Genomic DNA, 24,699 nt, shown 5'->3' with positions numbered 1-24,699 from the left:
GAATTTTAAGATGTAAAATTTTTTGAATGAATAAAAATTTTGCCACTAGTTTTACTAATAGTCCCAAAGCACTAATAATGTTTCAATAATTACCAGCCAATATTATGAATATTCATTTACCCATGAATAATATCATGAGTCAGACATCAGAAAGCTAACAAAAAATAGAAGAAAATAAGACACCTCCCCCACCCCCACCAATAAAATCAGAACATTGAAAGAGGTATTGATGCTAAAGAAAGCCTTGGTGTTGGTGGTATTCTCTACAAGACTTGATCTTCTAACTCTGCAGGTCTGGAACTTCAGCTACCAGCTTAGCCAGTAGATATTTTACCCACCCCCCATCCCCCCCAAAAACTCCCTTATTATATGACATTGATTTGTACAAAAGAAGCAAGTTTTTAATAAAACATAAATTTGTCAAGCCCTCTGATATTTATCTAAATCATTTAGTCTCTTTTATCTCATTATGGAAGTCTACTTAAGAAACCAAGTTAAGGTTGGTGAATATATGTAACCAAGGCACTAATAACAGAAATAATATTTCTTCTGGCATATAAATATCTAGTCAGGGGTTGCTATTATTTCCCATAGTGCTTTACAGCTTACAGATCTTTTTTGTGTGTTTTGTCAAGCGTTTGATTCTCACTCACAAGAACTATATCAAGTAGAGGGTCTGGTATTATCATCTTCCTATCTCTTTTCCTGATGAAACAAAAAACAAAAAACAAAATAAAAAACCTAGAGGTACAGAGAGTTTAAGTGCCTTAATTCAAATCTCATAACTGATACAGTTGACATCTGTTGCTTTGGTTGGGCCAATTTCCTTCCTCCTTTTGATAACAGGACCCTGATTCTCCTTTAAGGAACTACTTCTGTGCCTTTTAGAACTCCTAGCAGGACTGTCATTCAAGAGGCTCCGCCTCTCTCCAATACATGTGACCCACATTAGTCTATCAGGATCTTCTATATCCCCTGGATGTAGAGACTAGTATACAGGTAGGCATTGTGGTCTGAGTATTTTAAGGTTTTTGTTTTAAGAGATTGAAATAAGTGAATTCTAGGAGTGAGTTGGCTTCACTTGAGAGCTATAAGAAGTATGAAAACCTCAAGCTGTTTTCCAGAGAGAAAGCTGCTAGATGGGAGCCAATATGGAGGAAAGTCCAGTGGAGAAAGAGAGAGAGAGCAAGAGAAAGTGAGAGAAAGAGAGAGAGAGAGAGAGAGAGAGAGAGAGAGAAGTATTCCTGATTTCATTTGAGAAAATGGATATAGCTGATGTAGTTTGAAGTGTTGGGGTTTGGAGCCAACAGCCAAGAAATCTTCAAACCTTTTCAGTACAAAAAGAGTGTTTTTATTATAGTCCATGGAAAAGACCCAAGAGCAGAAAGAGCTGCACTGGGGTTGTGAGGAATGACTGGTTATATAATTTGGAGTTGAGGGAGGTAAAGATAAAGGAAGATTCCAAAAGGATTTTCTTATGTTAAAGAAGACTTACCAGATCCTCTAGCTATTGTCAAGCTAAGGTTGTTTTTCCCTCTAGCAAAGCCATTAACATTAAGACCCTTGGGAGTTCCTGGAGGAACGTACTCTGCCTGTCTCAAGTACTGTATTTGTCAATGGGCTGTATGTTATATGGAAATTTAATTTTATCTACATTTCCTTTTGCCTTTATTCTCCACTTCACAGCTATCCCTGAACCTAGATCGACTCCTGGATTTTCAAGTTCAGTGAGTTAGTAAATCCCGTTTTGCTTAGACAAGTTTAGACTTCTTCAGTTGCAATTAAAAAAAAAAAAAATTCTAGTACAGCTAATAAAAATCTTAGTTATGGTTGAAACACATGTTTTGACGTTAGATCTTTTGCTATTTCCACTGCTGCATACTTCAGAAAGGTTCCCCTACCTATAAATGTCAAACCTGATTAAGAGCCACTGTGGGAGACTTGAGAACCTGCCCTCTTTTCAAGGAGACAACCTGTCTTCTGTTCTAGGTTCTGTCCAAATTTTCATCTTTCAAATAATATCAAGAGAATGAGAAGACAAGCCACAGACTGGGAGGGAGAAAATATTTGCAAAAGACATATCTGATACAGGACTGTTTTTCAAGATACACAAAGAACTCTTAAAACTCAACAGGAAAACAAACAACCTGATTAAAAAATGGGCAGAAGCTCCGAACAGACACTTCACCAAAGAAGATAAACAGATGGCAAATACGCATATGAAAAGATCCACATCCTATTTTATCAGGAAATACAAATTGAAACAACTATGAGATACCACTACACACATGTTAGAAGGCCAAAATCCAGAACACTGGCATCACCAAATGCTTGTGAGGACATAGAGTAATAGAAACTCTCATTCATTGCCAGTGGGAATACAAAATGGTACAGTCACTTCGGAAGACAGTTTGGCAGTTTCTTAAAAAACTAAACATACTCACAGAGCCTCGGTGGCTCAGTTAGTTGAGCATCTGAGTCTTGATTTCAGCTGAGGTCAAGGTCTCATGGTTTATGATATAGAGCCCCGTTCCAGGCTCTGCACTGACAGCAGGGATGCTGCTTGGGATTGCCCTCCCTCTGCTCCCCACCTGCTCATGAGCGCAAGCACGCATGCATGCTCTTTCTGTCTCAAATAAGTCAACTTAAAAAAAACCAAAGACTGTGGGGTGCCTGGGTGGCTCAGTTGGTTAGGCTTCCGATTCTTGGTTTCAGCTCAGGTCATGATCTAGTGGTTCATGGGTTCAAGCCCCACATCGGACCCCGTGTTGATGGTGTGGAGCCTGCTGTGATTCTCTCTCTCTCCCTCTCTACCCCTCTCTACTCATGCTCTCTCTCTCAAAACAAATAGATAAACTTAAAAAAAAAAGTAAACATACGCTTATCGTGCAATCTTGCTCTTTGGTATTTACCAAAAGGATTTGAAAATGTATGTCTGCACAAAAATCTGTACATGGATAGAAGCTTTATTCATAATTGCCAAAACTTAGAAACAAACCAAGATGTCCTTCATCAATAAACTGTGGTACATCTGAAACTGTTTAAAAGCATAAAGTGGAACAAAAATCAAAATGGCTGCCCTAATACTTCAGCAAAGCTAGATTTTAAAGTACTCTGTTTCCTTTTTTCTGCAAACTTCTGCTCCTCCCATCTTAGTTTTTTGTTTCAGGAACCAGGTACCATGACCCCTAAAGACCTGACAAAGGAGGGTAGGAGTAGGTAAACAATGGTTCCTGTCAAAACCAGCTAGATCCTGTATTTTCCTCTAAAAACCTCAGCCCCTTTCTCTAGGAGGGCTTGCAGGTTTTGAAGGCCATAGCCTGCTGTAGCCTCCTTTGCCCGGCAAAGAAATAAAGCTATTGTTCCTCTTTATCCCAAACTCTGCCTTCGCATTATATTTTGGCTCCAAAGCACAGTGGTTGGTTTTTCACAACACAACTAGACGGTGGAATATTCCTCTCTGCCAAAAAGAAATGAGTCACCAAGCCACAAAAAGGCATGGAAGAACCTTAAATGCATATTACTGAGTGAAAAAAGCCAATCTGAAAATGCTACACACTGTATGATTCCAAATATATGAACATTCTGAAAAAAGCAAACCATGGAGTGAAAAGATCAGTGATTGCCAGGGACTAGGGGGATGGATGAACAGGCAGTGCACAGAGGATTTTTAGGGCAGTTAAACTAACTCGGTATGATACTAATAGTGAAGGATACAGGTCATTGTAATTTGTGTGCTCCCATAGAACATGCAACATGAAGAGTAAGCCTTAATGAAAACTATTGGGGGGGGGGTGGGTAAGAGGGACATAAGAAATCTCTACACTCTTAATTTTTTTTTAAACGAGATTCATTTTTTTTAATGTCTATTTTTATTTTTGAGAGAGACAGCAAACAGGGGAGGGGCAGAGAGAGAGAGAGGGAGACACAGAATCTGAAACAGGCTCCAGGCTCTGAGTGTCAGCACAGAGCCCCATGCGGGGCTCCAACTCAGGAAGGACAAAATCATGACCTAGGCCAAAGTCAGAAGCCTAACCAACTGAGCCACCCAGGTGCCCTGAGATTCATTTTTTTAAATGTTTATTTATTTTTGAGAGAGAGAGAGAGAGAGACAGACAGAGTGCAAGCATGGGAGGGACAGAGAGAGAGGGAGACACAGAATCTGAAGCAGGCTCCAGGCTCTGAGCTGTCAGCACAGAGCCCAATGTGGGGCTTGAATTCATGAACCATGAGATCATGACCTGAGTAAAGTCAGATGCTTAATTGACTGAGCCACCCAGACGCCCCCTCTCTACTCTTAATTTTGCTATGAACCTAAAATTGCTCTAAAAATAGTCTAGGGGTACCTGGCTGGCTCTGTTGGTGGAGTGTGCAACTCTTGATCTTAGGGTTGTGAATTCGAGCCCCACGGTGGGTGCAGAGATTACTTAAAAATAAAACCTTAAAAAATAATAAAAATAAAAAGTGGTCTATTTAAAACATTTCAAAAGCCACTGCTTTGACCTCTGCATATATTTTACAAACCTTTTGGTGGCAAGGTTAAGAAAATGTGAGGGGTGCCTGGCTGGCTCAGTCAGTAGAGCATGCGACTCTTGATCTCAGGGTTGTAAGTTCGAGCCCCTTGTTGGGTGTAGAGATTACTTGAAAAAGTAAAATCTTAAAAAGAGAGAGAATGTGTTGGTGAAATAATCCATGTGAAAATATGTTTTGATTTTTTTGAGAGAGAGCATGTATGTGTGTGAGCAGGGGAGGGTCTGAGGAGAGGGAGAGAGAGAATCTTAAGCAGGTTCAAAGACGGTGAGATTATGACCTGAGCCGAAATCAAGAGTCGGATGCTTAACTGACTGAGCCAGTTAGGCACCCCAAAATATGTTTTTTTCTACATAGCACAAGGAAGGAATTGTTAACCTTAAAAATAAAACTGTCAGTTATTTTACCAACAAAAATGGGTTTATGTAGGAATGACAAATAATTGCAATTCAAGGCATATAAGCTTCAGCAAGACCATAGGCAAATCCAATGAGGGAGAAGAATGTTATCTTATGAGAAGAAGAAGGAAGTTGGATGGGGTTGTTTTGAATGAAAGTCCATTGAAGGAAAGCAAAAGTTCAGTGTGTGATGAGTTTCACACTGGCTGAATTGCAAGGGTGGTTGAGTTCTTATAGGAGATGCAATATACATCTTTCTCTGTTGGGGGGTGTAAGATGATTCTGCCTGTTGAAGATTCTTCTGTTGGGGTCTATAATTGGTAATTTTTCCTGTAATTGAGTGGTACTGTGATACTGTTTCCCTTTCTAGCCTCCTGACTCTACTATAGTGAAGTTATCCTTTATTAATTCTCACAGAATGATGGAAAGTGCAGGAGCATTGCATTGAATGGAATTATTTTAGCAGTTTGCAAATGTAAAAGAATATTTTTCATGTAAATGTATTAGAGAAAAGTGGTTAAAATTGCTTGAGCAATCCTTTTAGACTGATTAACCATAGGTAAAATGGTAGACTGTTTTCTCTTAGTACCCCAACTTCTCTGATTTCCTATCTTCAGTTCTTTCTTCCTTTTTTAATTTTTCTAAAAGATTTTCTTTATTTTTAAGTAATCTCTACACCCAACATGGGGCTTGAACTCACAACCCTGAGATCGAGAGTTGCATGCTCTACCAACTGAGCCATCCAGGTGCCCCCCTTCTTTCCTTTTTTAAAGTTTGTTTGATTACTTATTTAGAGGACAAGTGGGGAAGGGGCAGAGAGGGGGACAGAGGATCCAAAACAGGCTTTGTCCTGACCGCAGAGAGTCCAATGGGGGCCTTAAACTCATGACTGTGAGATTGTGACCTGAGCTGAAGTCAGATGCTTAATTGACTGAGCCACCCAGCTGCTCCCCACCCCGTTTTTTTCTTTTTTATTATTTTGTGAGCACATACCCTATATAAATGTGTTCAAATTCGCAGCACTTAAAAAAAAATTTTTTTTATGTTTATTTATTTTTGAGAGAGAGAGCATGAGCAGGGGAGGAGCAGAGAGAGAAGGAGACACAGAATCTGAAACAGGCTCCAGGTTCTGAGCTATCAGCACAGAGCCCAATGCAGAGCTTGAACTCACAAACCATGAGATCATGACCTGAGCCGAAGCCAGACGCTCAACTGACTGAGCCATCCAGGCACCCCAAAATTCACAACACTTTAATGCACTAGAAGCTTAAGGTCGTGGGCTGTAATGTCTTTCTCCTGTTTATCTTCCCCTTTTCCATCCCTTTTCTCTGCAGGCCCTGGTTCCTACATCTTTTTCACTCAAATCTTTTGTCCCCTCCTCCCCATTCTTTCTTCTGTTTTTGGAAAAGGATGGAAAAACATAAAGGGGAAGGATGAAGCAAATCCTGTGAGAGAAGTAGGTCAAACTGGGAGTAGATTTATCAAATCTTAGCACATTCTAAATGTAGGACATCCTGATCAATAAAAGGAAGAGAAAATCTTCATGTATTAACATTTTTTCCCCTTACTTAAAGCCCCTCCTACATACCTACTCATTTTCAGTTAGCACAAATAAAGGATATAGGGAAATTTAAGGTAAACCACAAAATTGAGGTGAATAAATAGTTTTGGCATATTTATTACATTACACTTGCTCCTTCTCTTTTTGGTTTCAAGGACCAGTAGACTTATTTTCCTTTTGCTATGAGTAAATTCAGTGTTTAACTCTTTCTGGACATCGTTTCTTTGGACTAACTTCTTCAGAGCTATGTGACTATACTTTGTGTTATCTTTTGTCTTCTTAAGTTGTTTTGGCCGAAAAGACTATAGAACACCTTTTAACTGTTGAATCTGTTTTGGTTTTGTCTCTCCAAAAGGCACCATTTTGAGGTCCTTGAGTCTGAAGTACTGTTTTGCTACTTGTGGTGGTGTGTGTTGTTTTTTTTTCCCCCCCTGTTGGAAGGCTTTACTATTTTTTCTCTGCATATTACATTTGACCTGACCTCCAAGGTTTGGCTTAAGTTCATTTCCTCTATTAAGTTTTTAAACATTTTCTCCAGTTACTTCCCAATTGTGCAATTGTGGTTGGCTGAATAATGGCCCCTGCCCCTAAACATGTCCACTTTCAATTCCCCAGAATCTGTGAATGTTACCTTACATGGCAAAAAGTACTTGGCAGATGTGGGTTAAATTAAGGACCTTGAGATGGAGAAATGATCTTGGGTTATGTAGGTGGGATTAATGTAAGCACAGGTGTTCTTGTAAGAGGGAGCCCAGAGGATCGGAGTAGGAGAGGTGATGCTACAATGGTAATAGAGGGAGAAAAGGCAATGGGATACGGGGCCAGGAGTCAAGTAATGTGGGCTGTCTCTAGAAGCTGCAAAAGGCAAGGAAACAGATTCCTTCTTCAGAGCCTCCAGAGTAACCAGTCCTGTCAACACCTTGATTTTGGCCCACTGAGACTGATTTTTGACTTCTGACCTCCAGAACTGTCAGATAATGAATTTGTGTTGTTTTAAGCTACCAAGTTTGTGGTGATTTGTTATAGCTCAACAGGAAACTAATATTACATCATTACACCTTTTACAATCCTCTAGGTCTGTTCCACATAATTTATCATTTTATACTGTCATGTTCTCTAATTCTACTACATATAAGTGGTAGAATATAAATTCTTGGTAGACAGGAACAAGAATTTTTACTTCTTTTTTAATGATTTCCTTTATTATTTTATTTATGAATTTTTGCTGAAAGCAAAATAGAAGAGAGGACAAGATGATAAAAATAGGCAGGGTGTGACAGTCTAATTTCATCCTATTAAATTCAAATAACCAGTATTTTAAAATCCAAGTAATATGTTTAATACTGTGCATTTGCCATAAGAGGTAAAGAGGTTACAGACAACACATAGGACACAGATCTATTCTAAAAAGCTTTGATATCTAGTTGGGATAATACTAACAAATAACTAGGGTTACCAGGCAGCTTGTAAAAGGCCATCCTGCGTGATTCAGACTTTGGAGATTATAGGTATTTGGAATTTGGCTCTGGAGAATCAATACTTCGTTCATTCATCAAATATTTATTGAGAACCCATTATGGCTCTCTGTGAATAAGAGTTTCTGTCTGGAGTTTAAAATCAAATAAAGGAAGTCAAGGGAAATAACTAATACAAGAGTGGATTAAGTGCTAAACAGCAGGAGGATGCTTTGTAGTTGAGAAAGTTTATTACTACAATTTCTGAAAGTTGAAAGGGTAGGTGGGATTGTGAATCATTTTAAATTAAAGGTATTATTTTGGTCAAGCCTTGGAAGATGAGTAGGACTTTGAAAAGAATAGAATATTCTGAAGCATGAGTAAGAATACCATAGACATTAAAGGGCATAGTTTTAGTAGTATGCTGGGATGCAACAAAGGATGTTTGAAGGGTAGTGCATTACTTTATTGCCGTGGTAACAAATTACCACAAACATTATAAATTTATTTTTTTATAGTTCTATAGGTCAGAAGTCTTAACACAGGTCTCATTGGGATAAAATTAAGATGTCAGCAGGGCTAAGTTTCATTCTAGAAGCTCTAAGGGTGAATCCACTTGTTTTTTCTAGCTTCTAGAGGTCACCACACACATGGCGAGTGGTTCTCTTCCTGTATTCTCAAAGCCTTTCTAACGATTCTTCATAGTCACATCTCCCTCTCTACTCTCCTCTTCTGCCTCCCTTTTCCAGTTTTGAAGGCATTTGATTGATTGATTGAACTTGGCCCACTTAATCCAGGATAATCTATTTTAGAGTCAAGTGACTAGCAACCTTAATTACTCTGTGGGTGAAGTTTAACATATTCACAGGTTCTGGGGGTTAAGACCCTGGACATCTTTTTTTGGGGGGGGGGGTACATTATTCTGCTTACCACAGATAGTAAGGAGCTAGCTAATCTTTAAAGGAAAGGAGGCCAAAAGGGTGTGAATGCACTGATATAGGGCAATGAAGAACAGGTTCATGTTTCTGAGGCTTGACATAAATCCTCATTGTTTTGAAGACAGCTTTGGCTGCCCTGTAATACACTGAACAGGCAATTTTGGAGTGCAACATTAGGAAGCCATTATTCCATTCAAGGTGAGAGTCTAAGGGAGGGAATAACTGATGTTGTTTTTATTTGGTCTGAAGCCGCATCTGCCCATTTCTTTAAACATTTTTTTTAATGGTTATTTGTTTTTGAGAGAGAGAGAGAGAGAGAGAGAGAGAGAGAGAGAGAGAGAGAACAAGCAGGGGAGGGGCAGAGAGACACCCAGACACAGAATCTGAAGCAGGCTCCAGGCTCTGAGCTGTCAGCACAGCTGACACAGGCTTGAACTCAGGACCGGTGAGATAGACCTGAACAGAAGTCCGACACTTAACCGACTGAGCCACCCAGGCGCCCCTGCATCTGCCCATTTCTAAGTTTTTCATCAAAATCATTACAACCTCCCACAGGATCGCTGCATGGGCAGTTTCCGGTAATGGGGCTTAATTTGTCCAGTAGATACTGCAACCCAGGCCTTAAAATCATTCACCTACAATCAACAAGGGGAGACTGGAATCCTAGCAAATCCCCAGTTAGTAAGGCTAAAGCTCAAAAAGCTAAACACGGGTGTGTGTATATATATATATATATATATATATATATATATATATATATTTTTTTTTTTTTTTTTTTTTTTTTTTTTTTTTTTTAATTAATAGTCCAAACCGAAGGGAAAGCACGCAGTCCTTGTTTTTAAGGTGTTTCCTTAATATGGACAAGAAACTGAAAAGCTGTGCCTGGCTTCGGTGAACAAAGCCCGACTCTGCATGGTCACACTCAACACAATCGCAACCCACCAGGGAGCGCCCTCTCCACCCTCTCCCGGACAATCAGTCGCAGGAAGTCCCGCACAGCTAACTCTACTGACGCCACGCCCTCCACCCTTCCATGACGTGGGCGCGAAGTCCCAGGAGCGCTGGGGGGTAGTAGTCCGGGAGGTGGAAGGTGGAGGCGGAAGGTGGAGGCGGAGGCAAGAAAGGAGGCGGTGGACGGGCGGTCACACCGTCTTCCGCTTCCGTCATTTCCGGGTGCGACCGCCGCTTCTGTCCGGCTGGGCGCTGGACGCGTGGGGTGCCCCCTTACTGCCTCTGACCGTTTGCACAACCGCCCCTTCCCTGTTCCCAGCGGGAAGGACATGAGTGTTCCTGGGCCGACGTCCCCGGACGGGGTCCTGGCAGGGCCACCCCACGGCCTGGGGGCCGGGGAGCCGACGCCGGGTACGTGCTACTGGGCGGGGCGGGCGGCCGGCACTCCGGCCGCTCCGCGGGAGAGAGCAGCTTGGTCCCGAGGCTCTGGCCACCGTGCGGAAGTGGGGAACCGCGCCGGCCCCGGTGCCCAGCTGAAAGAGTGGGAAACGAAGTTTGGAGGGGAGGCAGTGTTTGGGTGGCGATTGATGGTGAGGTCATTCTGTGACTGTGTGTTGACTCCAGCACATTGTTAGTGGTTGAAGATGAATTTGTCAGAAAGTTGATCGGTTTGTAATTCAGAGAATTGATGTATTCAAGTATTATTGACTACTCACTCATGAAATGTTTTACTTACTGTCATTCCTCCAGCGGTTTTCTCAACCCGAGTTCCAAGAGAGATTTAAGCCCTAATACCCTAAGACATCCATTGCATGCAATGAATTGACTTGCTAGGCATCCTGAATGGTACTGTTTACCGTTCTCGGGAGAATTGAGAAGACAGGGCATGAAAACAGTTTCTGTGTCCTCTGGTTCAGATGAGGAACCCCACGTAAGAAAGGCTACAGGGCTTTCGATGTGTCGTTTCTACCTCCTGTTCTAGGAATATAGGGGTTACTTAAAAATAGTGCTTTCAGCCCTTTCTTGGTCATGCTTTTCCTCAGTGATCGCCCCCTCTTTACACTTGCATAAGCTGACTTCCTTGTGCATGTGCAGCTTGGGTCCTTCTCCGTTTGCCTTTCCGTTCGCTTGCTGGATACTTTGACATGGTTGTTTCGCACCAGCCTCACATACGGCATGTGCATGAATAAAAGTAGATGTCTGATTCCATTAGTGCCAAGTCACCCACAGTTGAAACTTTGACGGTCACTCTTGCTTTTCTTCTCACTTGCCTCCTATTTCTGTTTTAGTCTAGGGGATTCCACTATGCAATTTCCATCTCGTCTCTAGTTTTACTCTTCCAAGAGCAGTTGTAAGGCTATCCACCCCCAGTCTCTTACGCTTCCATTGCACGTATCCCACTGTTGTCATACCACTGCCCCAAGATAAAGCTCCAGTCATGTCATTTTCTTGCTGGGAAACCTTAAAATGGCTCCTTACTACTTCCTAAGCAAAAGGGCAGACCCCTTAGCTTGACACTCAGGGATCCTCATAGGCTGGCCAGATGGTCTTGTAGCTCACTTTTGCGTATGCCCTATGCTCCAGACCCTCCCAAACTACCTTGTCTTTCTAGAGCAATCCTATAGTCCCACCTTTCCTTATGATGCCTTTTTTTTTTTTTAACCTATATCTTATTCCTTCTTTTAGAATTCTTACCCATTTGGAAATAGTGGCCCTCAAAGATTGTTCTGGGAGTGTAAATTGGTGCCATCTCTTAGGAAGGCAGTTTTGCAGTGTCTGTTTAAGAAATGCATAAACTCTGTCCCGTGATTCAACTTCTAAGAATTTATCCTACACAAACATTGACATAGATACGCAAAGACAAGCAAGGAAACTCCTGGCAACATTGAAATGGCAAAAAGTGAAAATAACCTAAATACCTATCCTTAGGTATCTTAGTCTCCATGGGCTGCTACAACTAAGTACCACAGGCCGGGTGGCTTAAACAACAGACATTTATTCCTCAAAGTTCTGGAGTTCTACGAAGTCCAGGATCTATGTGCTGACCAGTTAGGTTCCTGGTAAGAGTCCTCTTCTGATCTTGCAGACAGCTGCCTTCTCGCCTTGCCGATACCTCACATGGTAGAGGGAGAGAGTTTGGTTTCTCTTTATCTTTTAAGGATGCAACCCCATCATGGGGCCCCACCTTCATGACCTCATCTAAACTGAATTACTTCCCAAAGGTCCCACCTCCAGCTACCTTTATGTTGGAGGTTGGGGCTACAAAATAATGTAGGGGGGACACATTCAGTCCAAAGCAGGGAACTAGTTAAACAAAATATAGTAGAATTCTATTCTGTTAAAAACAATGTAGTAGATGCATATATGCTCATATGGAAAGATATCTAAGATGTATATTTAAGAGTTGCAGAACAATATGAGTAATATTTATGATTAAAACAGGGCTTCTGCATAGGTATGCAGTGATAATTTTTTTGAAGGCTATATTGGAAACTACAGAGTGACTGCATTAAGGGAGTTAGAAAGAGTATTTTTTTTAAAGATTTTATTTATTTTTAAGTAATCTGCACCAAATGTGGGGCTCAAACTCGTAACCCCGAGATCAAAAGTCGCATACTCTACCAACTGAGCCAGCCAGTGTATGCTGAGAAAGAGTATTTTTACTATTAGCCTTTACCTCCCCCTTCTGTGTTTTAAGCTTTTACAATGAGTAATACTTTAAAAAAAAATGTTTATTTATTTTGAGAGAGAGCATGGGGGAGGGGCAGAGAGAAAGAAGGGGACAGAGGATCTGAAGCAAGGCAGGCTCCCTGCCGACCATAGACAGAAGATAGCCCAAGATGGTGCTCAAATTCACGAACTGTGAGATCATGAGATCATGACCCTGAACTGAAAAGTCAGACGCTGCTCAACTGACTGAACCACCCAGACGCCTCCTTTTTTTTTTTTTTATGTTTCCCTCTGAGTTTCCATAATAGTTTCTGTTTCTCTAATGCCCCTTCTCATATATTATCATTATGATTCCCCTGTATCAAGCTCTTTGTACAGGGGGAGGGGGACTTGCTTAATTTATTCTTGTAACCTTGGAAACTAGTAGGGAGTACAGGTGTGCAACTAATGTTTCTTGTATGAGTAGGGTAAGGACCCTTTCTTTTAATCTCCCACAGTAAAGTACCTTGAACTTAGTAACTTAATGTATGTAGAGACGTGAGTAAGTCAGACTCTTCCAATTATTAACCAGAATATTGGGGTAGAGTAGGAGGAGGACTGTGAGTTAAATGTTTATATATTGTAAGGGAGACATCGTAGCTGTTGTTCTTAAAGTTGAGATATTCTTATTTGGGTGTTTCTATTTATCTGTAATACTTGTTTTCTGTATTTCCTTAAAGAGAGTTGCTGTTGTTTGCACTGTTACTGTAATCAAGCCTTAAGCAATGGCATTAATTTTCAGATATTCTTTATTCACTTCCCATCTGATGGTACATGAATGGCAATATTTGCAAATACTCTCCTTTTTCCTGTTAAATTTTTATTTCATTTGTGGAGTGCTTCAGTTTCTAGTTAGCTCTTGTCCGTTTGAACATTGCCTTGTGATTTAGAGAATTCCAAAATTTGTTCATGTATTTCTCAGAATCAAAATAAAAACCATACTACTTTTTTATCTATAAAAACTTACTTTGAATATGACAGCATGTTGTTTTCCTCCATCTTGCTAAAATGTAAATCTGTGGTAAAAACTATACTTGGAAGTGAGCTATAAGGAATGTGGCATGATAAATGTATTTTACATAATGATCTAATTTGATGTTACTGAGTATTACCAGATTATGATTAAATGGAGATGTTTCAGAATTTAATGTTTAAAAATGCTCTTAGAGTACAATTTTAGTAATGTGACCATCTGACTTTCTTATATCATTAAAAAAATTTTTTTTACTGTTTATTTTTGAGAGAGAGAGACAGAGCATGAACAGGGGAGAGGCAGAGAGAGAGGGAGACACAGAATCTGAAGCAGGCTCCAGGCTCTGAGCTGTCAGCACAGAGCCCCACGCAGGGCCCGAACCCATGAACCGTGAGTTCATGACCTGAGCTGAAATCAGACATTCAACCGACTAAGCCACCCAGGCACCCCTTTTTCCCTCATTTTAAGCCAGTGATTCTAAAATCTTAAAAACCACTCACCGAACCATGTTTAGAAATAGTTTTGTACTTTTCTTGTTGGAGTAGTGATTGACAGTTATTCATTTTAGACATCTTTTGTACAGGTTTTATTTTTAAGTAATCTCTCTGCTCAACGTGGGGCTCATGTTTATCTCACAGCTCTGAGATAAAGAGTTGCATGCTCCATTGACTGAGCCAGTCAGGCGCCCCCATTTTAGATGTTTTTGAGTGCCTAACTGCTTACACTGTTATTATTCAAAGGAAAAGCATGAGGCGTAGTTCCTGGCATACGTCTAGATTTACATGCAATTATTATATACTATTTTCTATGGTAAATTAAGGTGCTGAGTCTCCAGAGAAGAGAAATCCTTTGAAAATCTTCTTCTAACAATGATAAAACAGCTTCCCTTTTACATATAAATAGTATATCAAGCTTTATGAAAAGTAAATATTGACCCACATTTTTACTTACATTGAATTGAAAAAGAAATTTTTTTAGGCATTGCATTTATATGAATGTATATAGAATTTCTGCATGGTTTTGAAAGGAAGGATTTATTGCTTTCATTCAGTGACTTTTTCCTACTTTTAGGCCTCAGACTCTTAATAATCCACTGAAAACTATACATCTCTTGCCCTGAAAAATACATAAACATATAGAATATGTTTTGCATATGTTAATGTTCTTTTAATCCAGACTTTACCTTATACTAGTAGCTTAAAAACATTTTTTTGAATGCACATATCCTGTTTATTAGAGGACACTCAGAAGGTAAAGCTCAAAGAAAAGGAAGGGGGTGCCTGGGTGGCTCCATCAGTTAAGTGTCTGATTCTCGATTTCGGCTCAGGTCATGATCTCATGGTTTGTGATATTGAGCCCCGTTTTGGGTTCCAAGATGACCACATGGAGCCTCCTTGGGATTCTCTCTCCCTTTCTCTCTGGCCCTCTCCCACTTGTGTGTACATTCTCTCTTTCTCTGTCTCTCCCTCTCCCTCTCCCTCTCTCTCTCTCTCTCAAAATAAATAAAAGAAAAGGAAGGAAGGATGCTTGTAGTGTCCTGTGTGTATGTGCTCTGAATCTCACTGTCAGCCCCCTCCCTCACTATTACTTCTTTTACCCCTGTGTCCATTTAAAAGACTCCTACATTTGATTTTCTTTTGGGGACAGGTTTAAGTGACACTTCTCCAGATGAAGGGTTACTAGAGGACTTGGCTGTAGAAGACAAAGCTGTGGAGCAGCTGGCAGAAGGATTGCTTTCTCACTACCTGCCAGACCTTCAGAGATCAAAACAAGCTCTTCAGGAACTCACGTGAGCTAACAAAAACCATGGTTGCACTCATTTCCCCTTTGGCATAGTTATGGTTTACTGTATATGTATAAGTGTATGCTCTATTAAGGTATAATATTTTGCAATATTGAATACAGTTGAGTATTTCTGTCTTTAGCGGTAGCAAATGGGAGTGAAGGAATACTTAGTAACCTAAATGTAAAAAGTGAAATGAATACTTCTAGAGTGTGTGGTCTCATAAGAAGTACCCCTGGGTGCTTGGGTGGCTCAGTCAGTTAAGTATCTGACTTTGGCTCAGGTCATGATCTCACAGGTTTGTGAGTTCGAGTCCCACATCAGGTGAACTTCAGCCCTGCTTTGGGTGAGCACGATCCCTGCTTTGGGTGAGCACGATCCCTGCTTCGGGTGAGCATGAGCCCTGCTTTAAGTGAGCCCCTCTCCTGTCTCTCTGTCTCCCTCTCTCTCTCCTCCTTGTGGGATTCTCTCTCTCCCTCTCTCTCTCTGCCTCACACTCACTGTGTCCTCTCTCTCTCAAAAGGAAAGAAAAAAAAAAAAAAGAAGAAGAAGCACCCCTGTATCTTATCTAGACTCTTTGATTAGTTTTGGTGTTTTACCATCATTTTATGAAAATATTGCCTGTTGGAAGTGTTGCAAAATTGCCGTGGGAGTCAGATGTGTTTTCAGTCGCTGGTTCACATGAGTTGCCAAAAATGTTTAAGTGTCTTTTTTGGGGAGGACCCATTTCTTTTCTGGTGGTCTACCAGCTAAATAAAGGATTGGAGGATACACCAAGAGAAGAACAGGATAAGGAAAAACGGAACTCGTAGAGGAGGATCAGTATGCAAAACTACACACTAACTTTATCAGCTCCCACTCGGAAACAGTGGACCGAACTTCTGCTTCCTCTTGGGTAGGACCTCGCATGGTTGCCCAAGCTGGCCTATCATTTCTTTCTGTGGTGGTCAGCCATAAACTGGCCTGTGAGCTGCTGCTGCTGTAAGACCTACCCTTTGAAAAGTTACCTTAAAGGGCTGTATTAGTGCAAAAGGAGGGAAACAATCACCCACGATGTCCATTTTGTAAATACCAGTAAGTAATGTTATAATCCTTGGATTTGGAGGTGATAAATGAGTATGTAAGTGGTACCGTGTTCTGCTATGTGTGGCACACTACTGTAGTCAGGGCGTTGGCAGCACCCTTGGTTTTCTGCTGGTTCCGATGAGATTTTTTATCCCAAGTGTGTGGTATGCCTTGTATTTTAAAGCCGGTCAATTCATGTGGCAAAAAAGTCATAAAGATTTTGTAGGGGAGTTTGAATGAAGTAAAAGTATGATCAACTGAAGGATGGTAAGAAACTCTGCAAGCAAAAGATATCTGGATATGTTTTGCTGGGAAGGAAGCTGGGAACCACAATTTAATTGCAGAGTTTAACTGATGACATTGGCTAAAATGTAGTGGTTTATTTTTTTTATTAAAAAAAATTTTTTTTTTAACGTTTATTTATTATTGAGAGACAGACACGTAGTGTGAGCAGGGGAGGGGCACAGAGAGAGGGAGACCCAGAATCTGAAGCAGGCTCCAGGCTCTGAGCTGTCAGCACAGAGCCCGACGCGGGGCTCGAACTCACAAGCCGTGAGATCATGACCTGAGCCGAAGCCGGACGCTTAACCGACTGAGCCACCCAGGTGCCCCTAAAATTTAGTGTTTTATTTATTTATTTAATTAATTTATTTTTATTAAAAAAATTTTTTTTTAATGTTTATTTACTTTTGAGAGAGATAGAGCCCAAGCAGGGGAGGAGCAGAGAAGGAGAGAGGGAGACACAGAATCCAGAGCAGGCTCTAGAGCCCCACACAGGGCTCGAACTCACAAACTGTGAGATCATGACCTGAGCTGAAGTCAGAAGCTTAGCCGGCTGAGCCACCCAGGTGCCCCTAAGATTTAGTGTTTTAAATAACCCCTCTTATCTTCTGAGGCACCTAGACGACGACGACGATGATAGTAACATCAGCTACTGTTTATTGCTATATGTTCTACTTGCCTGGCACTTTATATACCATATCTCAATCCTGACACCTGCTTTTGAAGTGTTAATATTATTCCTGTTTACGGTTGAGGAAACTGAGGTTCAGAAATGTTAAGTAAACCGAAAAAGATTACACAGGTAGTGGTAGAATTAATAATGGAATATGATGAGTAAGCAGTTATTTTACCTCTTTAGTGTTAAGGAAAGTCACGTTTCAGAGAAAGGAAAAAGGTGTTTTCAAGCAGCTGCCTCTTTCATCCCTGTCTACAAATCCTACTGCTGATAAAGATTTAGGGGAAAGAGTACTGGATGGAGCCAGGCATCCTGACTGTTGTGAAACAGTTTAATTTTCATTAAGCCACTTTAAGTTACAGAAACAGGCCCACAGAGGTGAAGGAGAAGGTTGTGGTAGATACAAGTTAAGTTTATTTTGTAGCTAGTAATGGGAAGACCGGGAACAAAACTAACTTTATATATAAGAAAGGTTATGAATGTTCTTTTACATGTATTTGTCATTTTAAGAACCCCTGGAAAGAAAGAAAAGAGGGAGTCTGGGATTTAGGCCCTAAAAGTCTCTGGCAAGGTATAATCATAAGTAGCCTTAGTGGCGTTCCTTTTGAGATAAGCCACACTTGGACCGTCCAAGGAAATAGCTTTTTTCTCAGAGGATCATCCCCCAGATACTGCATTGATACTGCCTGGTCACTCCCAGCACATTTACTACAGATGATACAAAACTTTTAAGGGACAGGAAGACGAGTCATTTCTACCTGATATTGAAGCTAAATATTCTGTGGAACCATTTCCTAGAGTGTCTAGACTTATGGATCATGAAAACACTGTACTTACAATTACTGTTTTATTATTATTACTTTTTTTTTTTTTTTTTTTAGAGAGAGAGAGTGTGTAAGCAGGGAGAGGGGCAGAGGGAGAGAGAGAGAGAATCTTAAGCAGGCTCCACACTCAGTGCAGAGCCCAATGCAGGGCTCAATCCTATGACCATGGGATCATGACTTGAGCCGAAATTGAGAGTTGTACACTCAACTGACTGAGCCACGCAGGCGCCCCTAATTACCATTTTATTATAAAGAATACAGATCAGGACCAGCCAAATGAAGAGACACATAGGGGAAGGTGTGGGAGTATATCCACCACAGAGCTTCTGTGGCTTCTTCTAGTGAAATTAGGGCATGTTACCTTCTTGGCACATCGATGTGTTTACCAACCAGGAAGCTCTACTGAGCCTCAGTGTTTAAAGTTTTTATTGCTGCTTCACTCTGTGAGCACAACTGATTGAATCATTGGCTATGTAATTGAACTCACTCTCCAGCCCCCCTCCTACAACCTCCCTTCTCTGGAGAATGGACTGATATCGAATGGCTCAAAGCCCCAACCCTGTGACCACATGATTGATCTTTCTGGCATGAGCAGCCCCCATCCTGAAGCTCTAGGGGCCCACCATATGTCACCTCATTAGCATAAACTCTGGTGTGCTTGAAGAGGGGTTCATGACTAATGAAGATACTTCTATCATTTGAGAAATTACAGAAGTCTTAGAACAGACATGCCAGGAACCTGGGACAAAGATCAGGCAAATTCATGCTTATACAATAAATGTTTATTCAGATTTTTTGCCTGTTTTTTTTTTTTTTAAGTTTATTTATTTATTTTGAGGTGGGGAGGGGCAGAGAGAGAGAGGAAGAGAAAGAATCCTAAGCAGGCTTTGCAATGTCAGCATGGAGCCTGATACTGGGCTCGATATCACAAACTGAGATCACGACCTGAGCCGAAATCAAGAGTCGGACACTTAACTGACTGAGCCACCCAGCCGCCCCTCTTTTGCCTATTTTTTAACTGGGTTGTTTATTATTTTTTTTAAAAATGTTTATTTATTTTTTGAGAGAGAGAGAGAGAGAGGATGTGCATGTACGTGTGCGTTGGGGAGGGGCAGAGACAGGGAGACAGAGGATCAGAAGCAGGCCCTGGCTGTCAGTGCAGAGCTTGACTCAGGACTCAAACTCATGAACCATGAGACCATGACCTGAGCCATGACCTGACCCGAAGTCAAATGCTTAACTGACTGACGCACCCAGGTGCCTTGGGTTATTTATTTTCTTACTGTTGAGTTTTAAGTGTTCTTTGTATACTTTGATACAAATCCTTTATATGTCTTACAAATATTTTCTCCAAGCATGTGGCTTGTCTTCGTACTTTTTTTTTTTTTAAATGTTTTTTTTCAACGTTTTTTATTTATTTTTGGGACAGAGAGAGACAGAGCATGAACGGGGGAGGGGCAGAGAGAGAGGGAGACACAGAATCGGAAACAGGCTCCAGGCTCCGAGCCATCAGCCCAGAGCCCGACGCGGGGCTCGAACTCACAAACCACGAGATCGTGGCCTGAGCTGAAGTCGGACGCTTAACCGACTGCGCCACCCAGGCGCCCTGTTGTCTTTGTACTTTTAAGAGTGTCTTTTACAGAGCAGAATTTTTAATTTTAAAAGTCTGACTTACCAATTTTTTAAAGTGTTTTTTTTTTTATGTTTGTTTATTTTTGAGAGAGCAGTAGTGGGGGAGGGGCAGAGCGAGGGGTATAGGATCTGAAGGGGGCTCTGCGCTGACAGGCTGACAGCCGTGATGCCGATGATGCGGCTCGAACTCAAGAACTGTGAGATCATGACCTGAGCCAAAGTTGGACACTTAACTGACTGGACCTCCCAGGTGCCTCTTAAAGTTTTGTTTTGTTTTTTTTTAATGTTTATTTATTTCTTTTGAGAGAGAGAGAGAGAGAGAGAGAATATCCCAAGCAGGCTCTGTGCTGTTAGCTCAGAGCCTGACGTGGGGCTTGATCCCACAAACCATGAGATCATGACCTGAGCCTAAATCAAGACTCAGACACTTAACCAGACTGAGCCACTTAATTTTTTTTTCATGGATCATGATTTTGATATTTCATGTAAAAATTCATCACCGAATCAAGGTCACCTAAGATTTTCTCCTGTGTTTCCTTCTAGATGTTTTAGGGTTTTACTTTTTATATTTAGACCTATGGTCCATTTTGAGTTAATTCCTATGAAATTGTAAGATCTTTGTTTAGGTTAATTTCTTTGCACGTCAGTGTCCAGTTGTTCGCTCGCATTTGTTGAAAAGACTAGCCTGAATCCACTGCATTGTCTTTGCTCTTTTGTCAAAGAGGAGTTGACTGTATTTGTGTGGATCTATTTAAGAGCTTTCTATACTGTTGCATTGATGTGTCTGTTTTACCGGTATCGTGCTGTTTTGATTTCTATAGTTTTGCAGTAAATCTTGAAATTGGGTAGTGTAAGTCTTCCAGCTTTGTTCTTATTCATTGTGTTTTGGCTATTCTTGGTCTTTGCCTTTCTATGTGAATTTTAGGATCAGTTTGTTGATATCTCCAAAATAACTTGGTGTGGTTTAAATTGAGATTGCATAGATTCCATAGATCAAGTTGGGAAGAATTGGGAGGATAACAATATTGAGTTTCTTATTCCATGTACTTGCAATATCTGTTACTTGGATCTTTTAAAATTTATTTCATTGGAGTTTTATAGTTTTTGCTTATAGCTCCTGTACATATTTTGTTAGATTTATATCAAAGTATTTCATATGAAGTATTGATTTTTCTAATTTTTCTAATTATTCACTGCTGACTTTTATACATTAACCTGATACCCTCCTGAAACCTTGCTATACTCACATGTTTTGTTGATTCTTTGGGATTTTCCACATGGGCAATCATCTGTGAACAAAGACAGTTTTATTTCTTCCTTTCCAGTCTGTATACATTTTATTTCCTTTTCTTGTCTCATTACATTAGCTAGAGCTTCCAGTACGATGTTGAATAGGAGTAGGGAGCAGACATCCTCTCCTTACTCCTGATCATAAAGGGAAAGCGTCTAGTTAGTTTCTCACAAGTGTGATGTTAGCTGTAGTTTTTTTTAAATGTTCTTTATCAAGTTGAGGAAGTTCCTCTCTCTAGTTTGTTGAGAGTTTTTAATCATGAATGGGTGTTGGACTTTGTCAAATGTCTTTTCTGCATCATATAATAGTACCAAATGATTTTTCTTCTTTAGTCAGTTGATATGCTGGATCACACTGATTGATTTTCAAATGTTGAACCGGCTTTGAATACTTGGAATAAATCTCATTTGATTGTGGTGTATAATTCTTTTTATATATTGTTGGATTTGTTTTGTTAATATTTTGTGGAGGATTTTTCCATCTCTGTTCATAAAAGATACTGGTCTAGAGATGCTTGGGTGGCTCAGTCAGTTAAGTGTCTGACTCTTGATCTCAGCTCAGGTCTTTATCTCAGGGTGGTGAGTTCAGGCCCTGCTTTGAGTTCTGTGTTGTATGTAGAGCCTACTTTAAAAAAAGATACTGGTCTATGGTTTTCCTTTCTTGTAATATCTTTATCTGGTTTTGGTTTTCACGTAATGTTGGCCTCGTAGAATGAGTTAGGAAGTGCTCCCTCTGCCTTGGCTTTGCTGGAAACTATTGTGGAGAATTTGCACATTTGCACAATATTTGGCAGAAATTAAGTGTGAAGCCATCTGGTCCTGGCATTTTCATTTCTGGAAGGTTATAACTTACTGACTGAATTCCTTTAACAAATGTAGACCTACTTAGATGATCTGCGTCTCCTTGTGTGAGTTTTGGAAGTTTGTGTCTTTCAAGGAATTAGTTATTTCCATCTGAGATATCAATTTGTGGACAGAGTTGTTGGAGGTATTCTTTTATGGTCCCTTTAATGTCCATGGAGTCAGTGATGGTTTCTCTTCTATAAGTCATGTTAGTAATTTGTGTCCTCTCTCTTTTTCTTTGTGAGCCTGGCCAGAGGTTTATCCATTTTATTGATATTTTGAAGAACCAACTTTTGGTTTCATTGATTGTTCTTTACTGTTTTCTAGTTGTAACAGTGTCATTGCTTTCCTGTTTACGCGGGATCATTGACTTGCTGGCTGCTTCTTATTTGTTCCATATTTCACTTTCTGTGGTCTCTAGTCAGAGCTGAAGGGACAAACTTGTGACCTGTGGGATTTGCCAAACTTACTGCTGGATGGTGGAGATGTTGTAACTGCTTTTCATTCTCTACATTGCTATTTTTTTCATCATTGTTCTCTGTTTAGCGTAGCTTCACAAGCAAATCACGTCATATTTTGCTTTGCCTGTAGTATTCTTTAAAATGTTTAGAGGCGCCTGGGTGTCTCAGTCAGTTAAGCATCATGATGTCAGCTCAGGTCATGATCTCGCAGTTTGTGAGATTGAGTCCCTGCGTCGGGCTCTGCGCTGACAGCATGGAGCTGCTTGGGATTCTTTCTCTCTCTCTCTCTCTCTCTCTCTCTCTCTCTCTCTCTCTGTCCCTCTCCAGCTTGTGCACCCATGTGCACTCTATCCCTCTCAAAATAAATAAATAAACCTTAAAAAAATTGTTTTAATGTTTAATTCAGTGGCCCCTCAGTGTTTCTTATCCCGTGAGCCTGGCATTGGTTGATCCGGAGAGGGACGTCAGGAAAGTTGGCTTCTATTCCTCAATAAAAGGATTTGAATCAGAATTTTCATGAGGAACCTTAGAAGTTACCTGGTGTGAGCTTCCCACTTTATAAATAAAGAAATTCAGGCCCAGGAAAATAAATTTCCAAGATTATACAACTGGTTATTGGTGGGGCATCTTGTGATTCCTGGTCCTGTTTTTTCATCTTCTTACTACCCTCTTCTGATTTAGTATAACTTGATACTGCATTTTCCCCAACTCTAATCTAAAAAGTCATGGCTCCCCAGAGCACCTGGGTGGCTCAGGCAGTTGAGCATCAGACTTCAGTACAGGTCACGATGTCACGTTTCAGGAGTTCAAGCTCAAGCTCGCTGCTGCTGGCGTGTAGTCTGCTTAGGATCCTCTATCTCCCTATCTCTGTTCCTCCCTGGCTCCTGGACTCTGTCTCAAAAAGAAATAAACCTTTAAAAAAGTCGTTGCTCCCCATTGCCTTTATGATAATGTTGCAGGTTTAATATACATAAAACATCACGTTTTTTGGGCAAGATGGTATAAAAAACTTTTTTGTTAGAAGTAACAAATAATAATTTTAAATGATTTGATGATTTCAGTCATTACAGTTAGATTTAATTATTAGAATTATTGCTCATTTAGGCAAGAATAAAAGACACAGTTATCAGAATGTGGCTGTGGAATATTATTTTGAAAAGGATTTTATTAGACCAAATAAGCCTTGGAAAGTGAATAAATTTTCAACTAAATTTTTTTTTTTTTAAACTGAGTTGAATCTTCAGCAGCTTTTTTTTTTTTTAAATTTATTTATTTTTGAGACAGAGAGAGACAGAGCATGAATGGGGGAGGGGCAGAGAGAGAGGGAGACACAGAATCAAGCAGGCTCCAGGCTCTGAGTCATCAGCCCAGAGCCCGACGTGGGGCTCGAACTCACGGACTGCAAGATCGTGACCTGAGCTGAAGACGGACGCTTAACCGACTGAGCCACCCAGGTGCCCCTCAACTGAATTTTTACTTTTGACATTAACCAAGATGAAATGTGATTCCTCTTTAAAAAAAAGTTTTTTTTAATGTTTATTTATTTTTGAGAGAGAGAGAGAGAGAGAGAGCGAGCAGGGGCAGGGGAGGGGCAAAGAGAGAGGGAGACATAGAACTGGAAGCAGGCTCCAGGCTCCGCACTATCAGCACAGAGCACAACGTGGGGCTCAAACTCACAAACTGTGAGATCATGACCTGAGCCGAGGTTGGACGCTTAACCGACTGAGCCACCCGGGCGTCCCAAATGTGATTCCTTTTTAATGAACGAGCACTTAACAGTATGTATGGTTTATTTTGGCTATGTGCTTTTGTTTCAGACAGAACCAAGTTGTATTACTAGACACACTGGAACAAGAGATTTCAAAATTTAAAGAATGCCATTCTATGTTGGATATTAATGCTTTGGTAAGTATGATGTGAGTTGACACAGCTTAATGACATCTTGGCTTAGAAATAACTAGGTTTTTCCTGTGCGACGTTGTAGTTAGGTATGTTTAGGATCTTTTCCTCTAATTTTTTTTTTAACATTTTTTAAAAAGTTTATTTATTTATTTTGAGGGTGGGGCGGGGGGAGAGAATCCCAAGCAGGCTCTGCACCAGCAGCACGGAGCCCAATGCAAGGCTTGAACCCACAACTGTGAGATCATGACCTGAGCCAAAACCAGGAGCCGGACACTTAACCGACTGAGTCACCCAGGCACCCATTTTCTCTAATTTTTAAATTTTAGAATTTGTCCTTTAATGGGAAACCTTGATTTACTTTACTAGAACTTCTATTGTCGTGACTTGTTATCTTTCAGATGTTGAGCCTATAGTAGAAAAAGGAACT

General features: G+C 40.6%; 1 protein-coding gene across 4 annotated transcripts in view; it reads left to right on the top strand.

The window, feature by feature from the left end:
• Nucleotides 1–24,699, top strand: part of BLOC1S6 (biogenesis of lysosomal organelles complex 1 subunit 6) — a 137,885-nt gene that overhangs the window by 100,827 nt on the left and 12,359 nt on the right. For 2 of the 4 annotated variants that reach the window (XM_042988946.1, XM_042988945.1), the window contains exons 1-3: nucleotides 9,927–10,243; nucleotides 15,162–15,303; nucleotides 24,188–24,275. In XM_042988946.1, the coding sequence (XP_042844880.1) occupies nucleotides 10,162–10,243; nucleotides 15,162–15,303; nucleotides 24,188–24,275 (312 nt within the window). In that variant the 5' untranslated portion in view covers nucleotides 9,927–10,161. Of the gene's footprint in view, nucleotides 1–9,926; nucleotides 10,244–15,161; nucleotides 15,304–24,187; nucleotides 24,276–24,699 lie in introns of those variants that run through there. The other 2 variants (XM_042988943.1, XR_006218639.1) reach the window with 2 other exon arrangements.

The sequence above is a fragment of the Panthera tigris genome, chromosome B3, assembly GCF_018350195.1.
Source record: "Panthera tigris isolate Pti1 chromosome B3, P.tigris_Pti1_mat1.1, whole genome shotgun sequence".
NCBI classification, from domain to species: Eukaryota; Metazoa; Chordata; class Mammalia; order Carnivora; family Felidae; genus Panthera; species Panthera tigris.
Note: the sequence above shows the minus strand (reverse complement) of the source record. Positions and strands in the feature narration are given on the sequence as shown.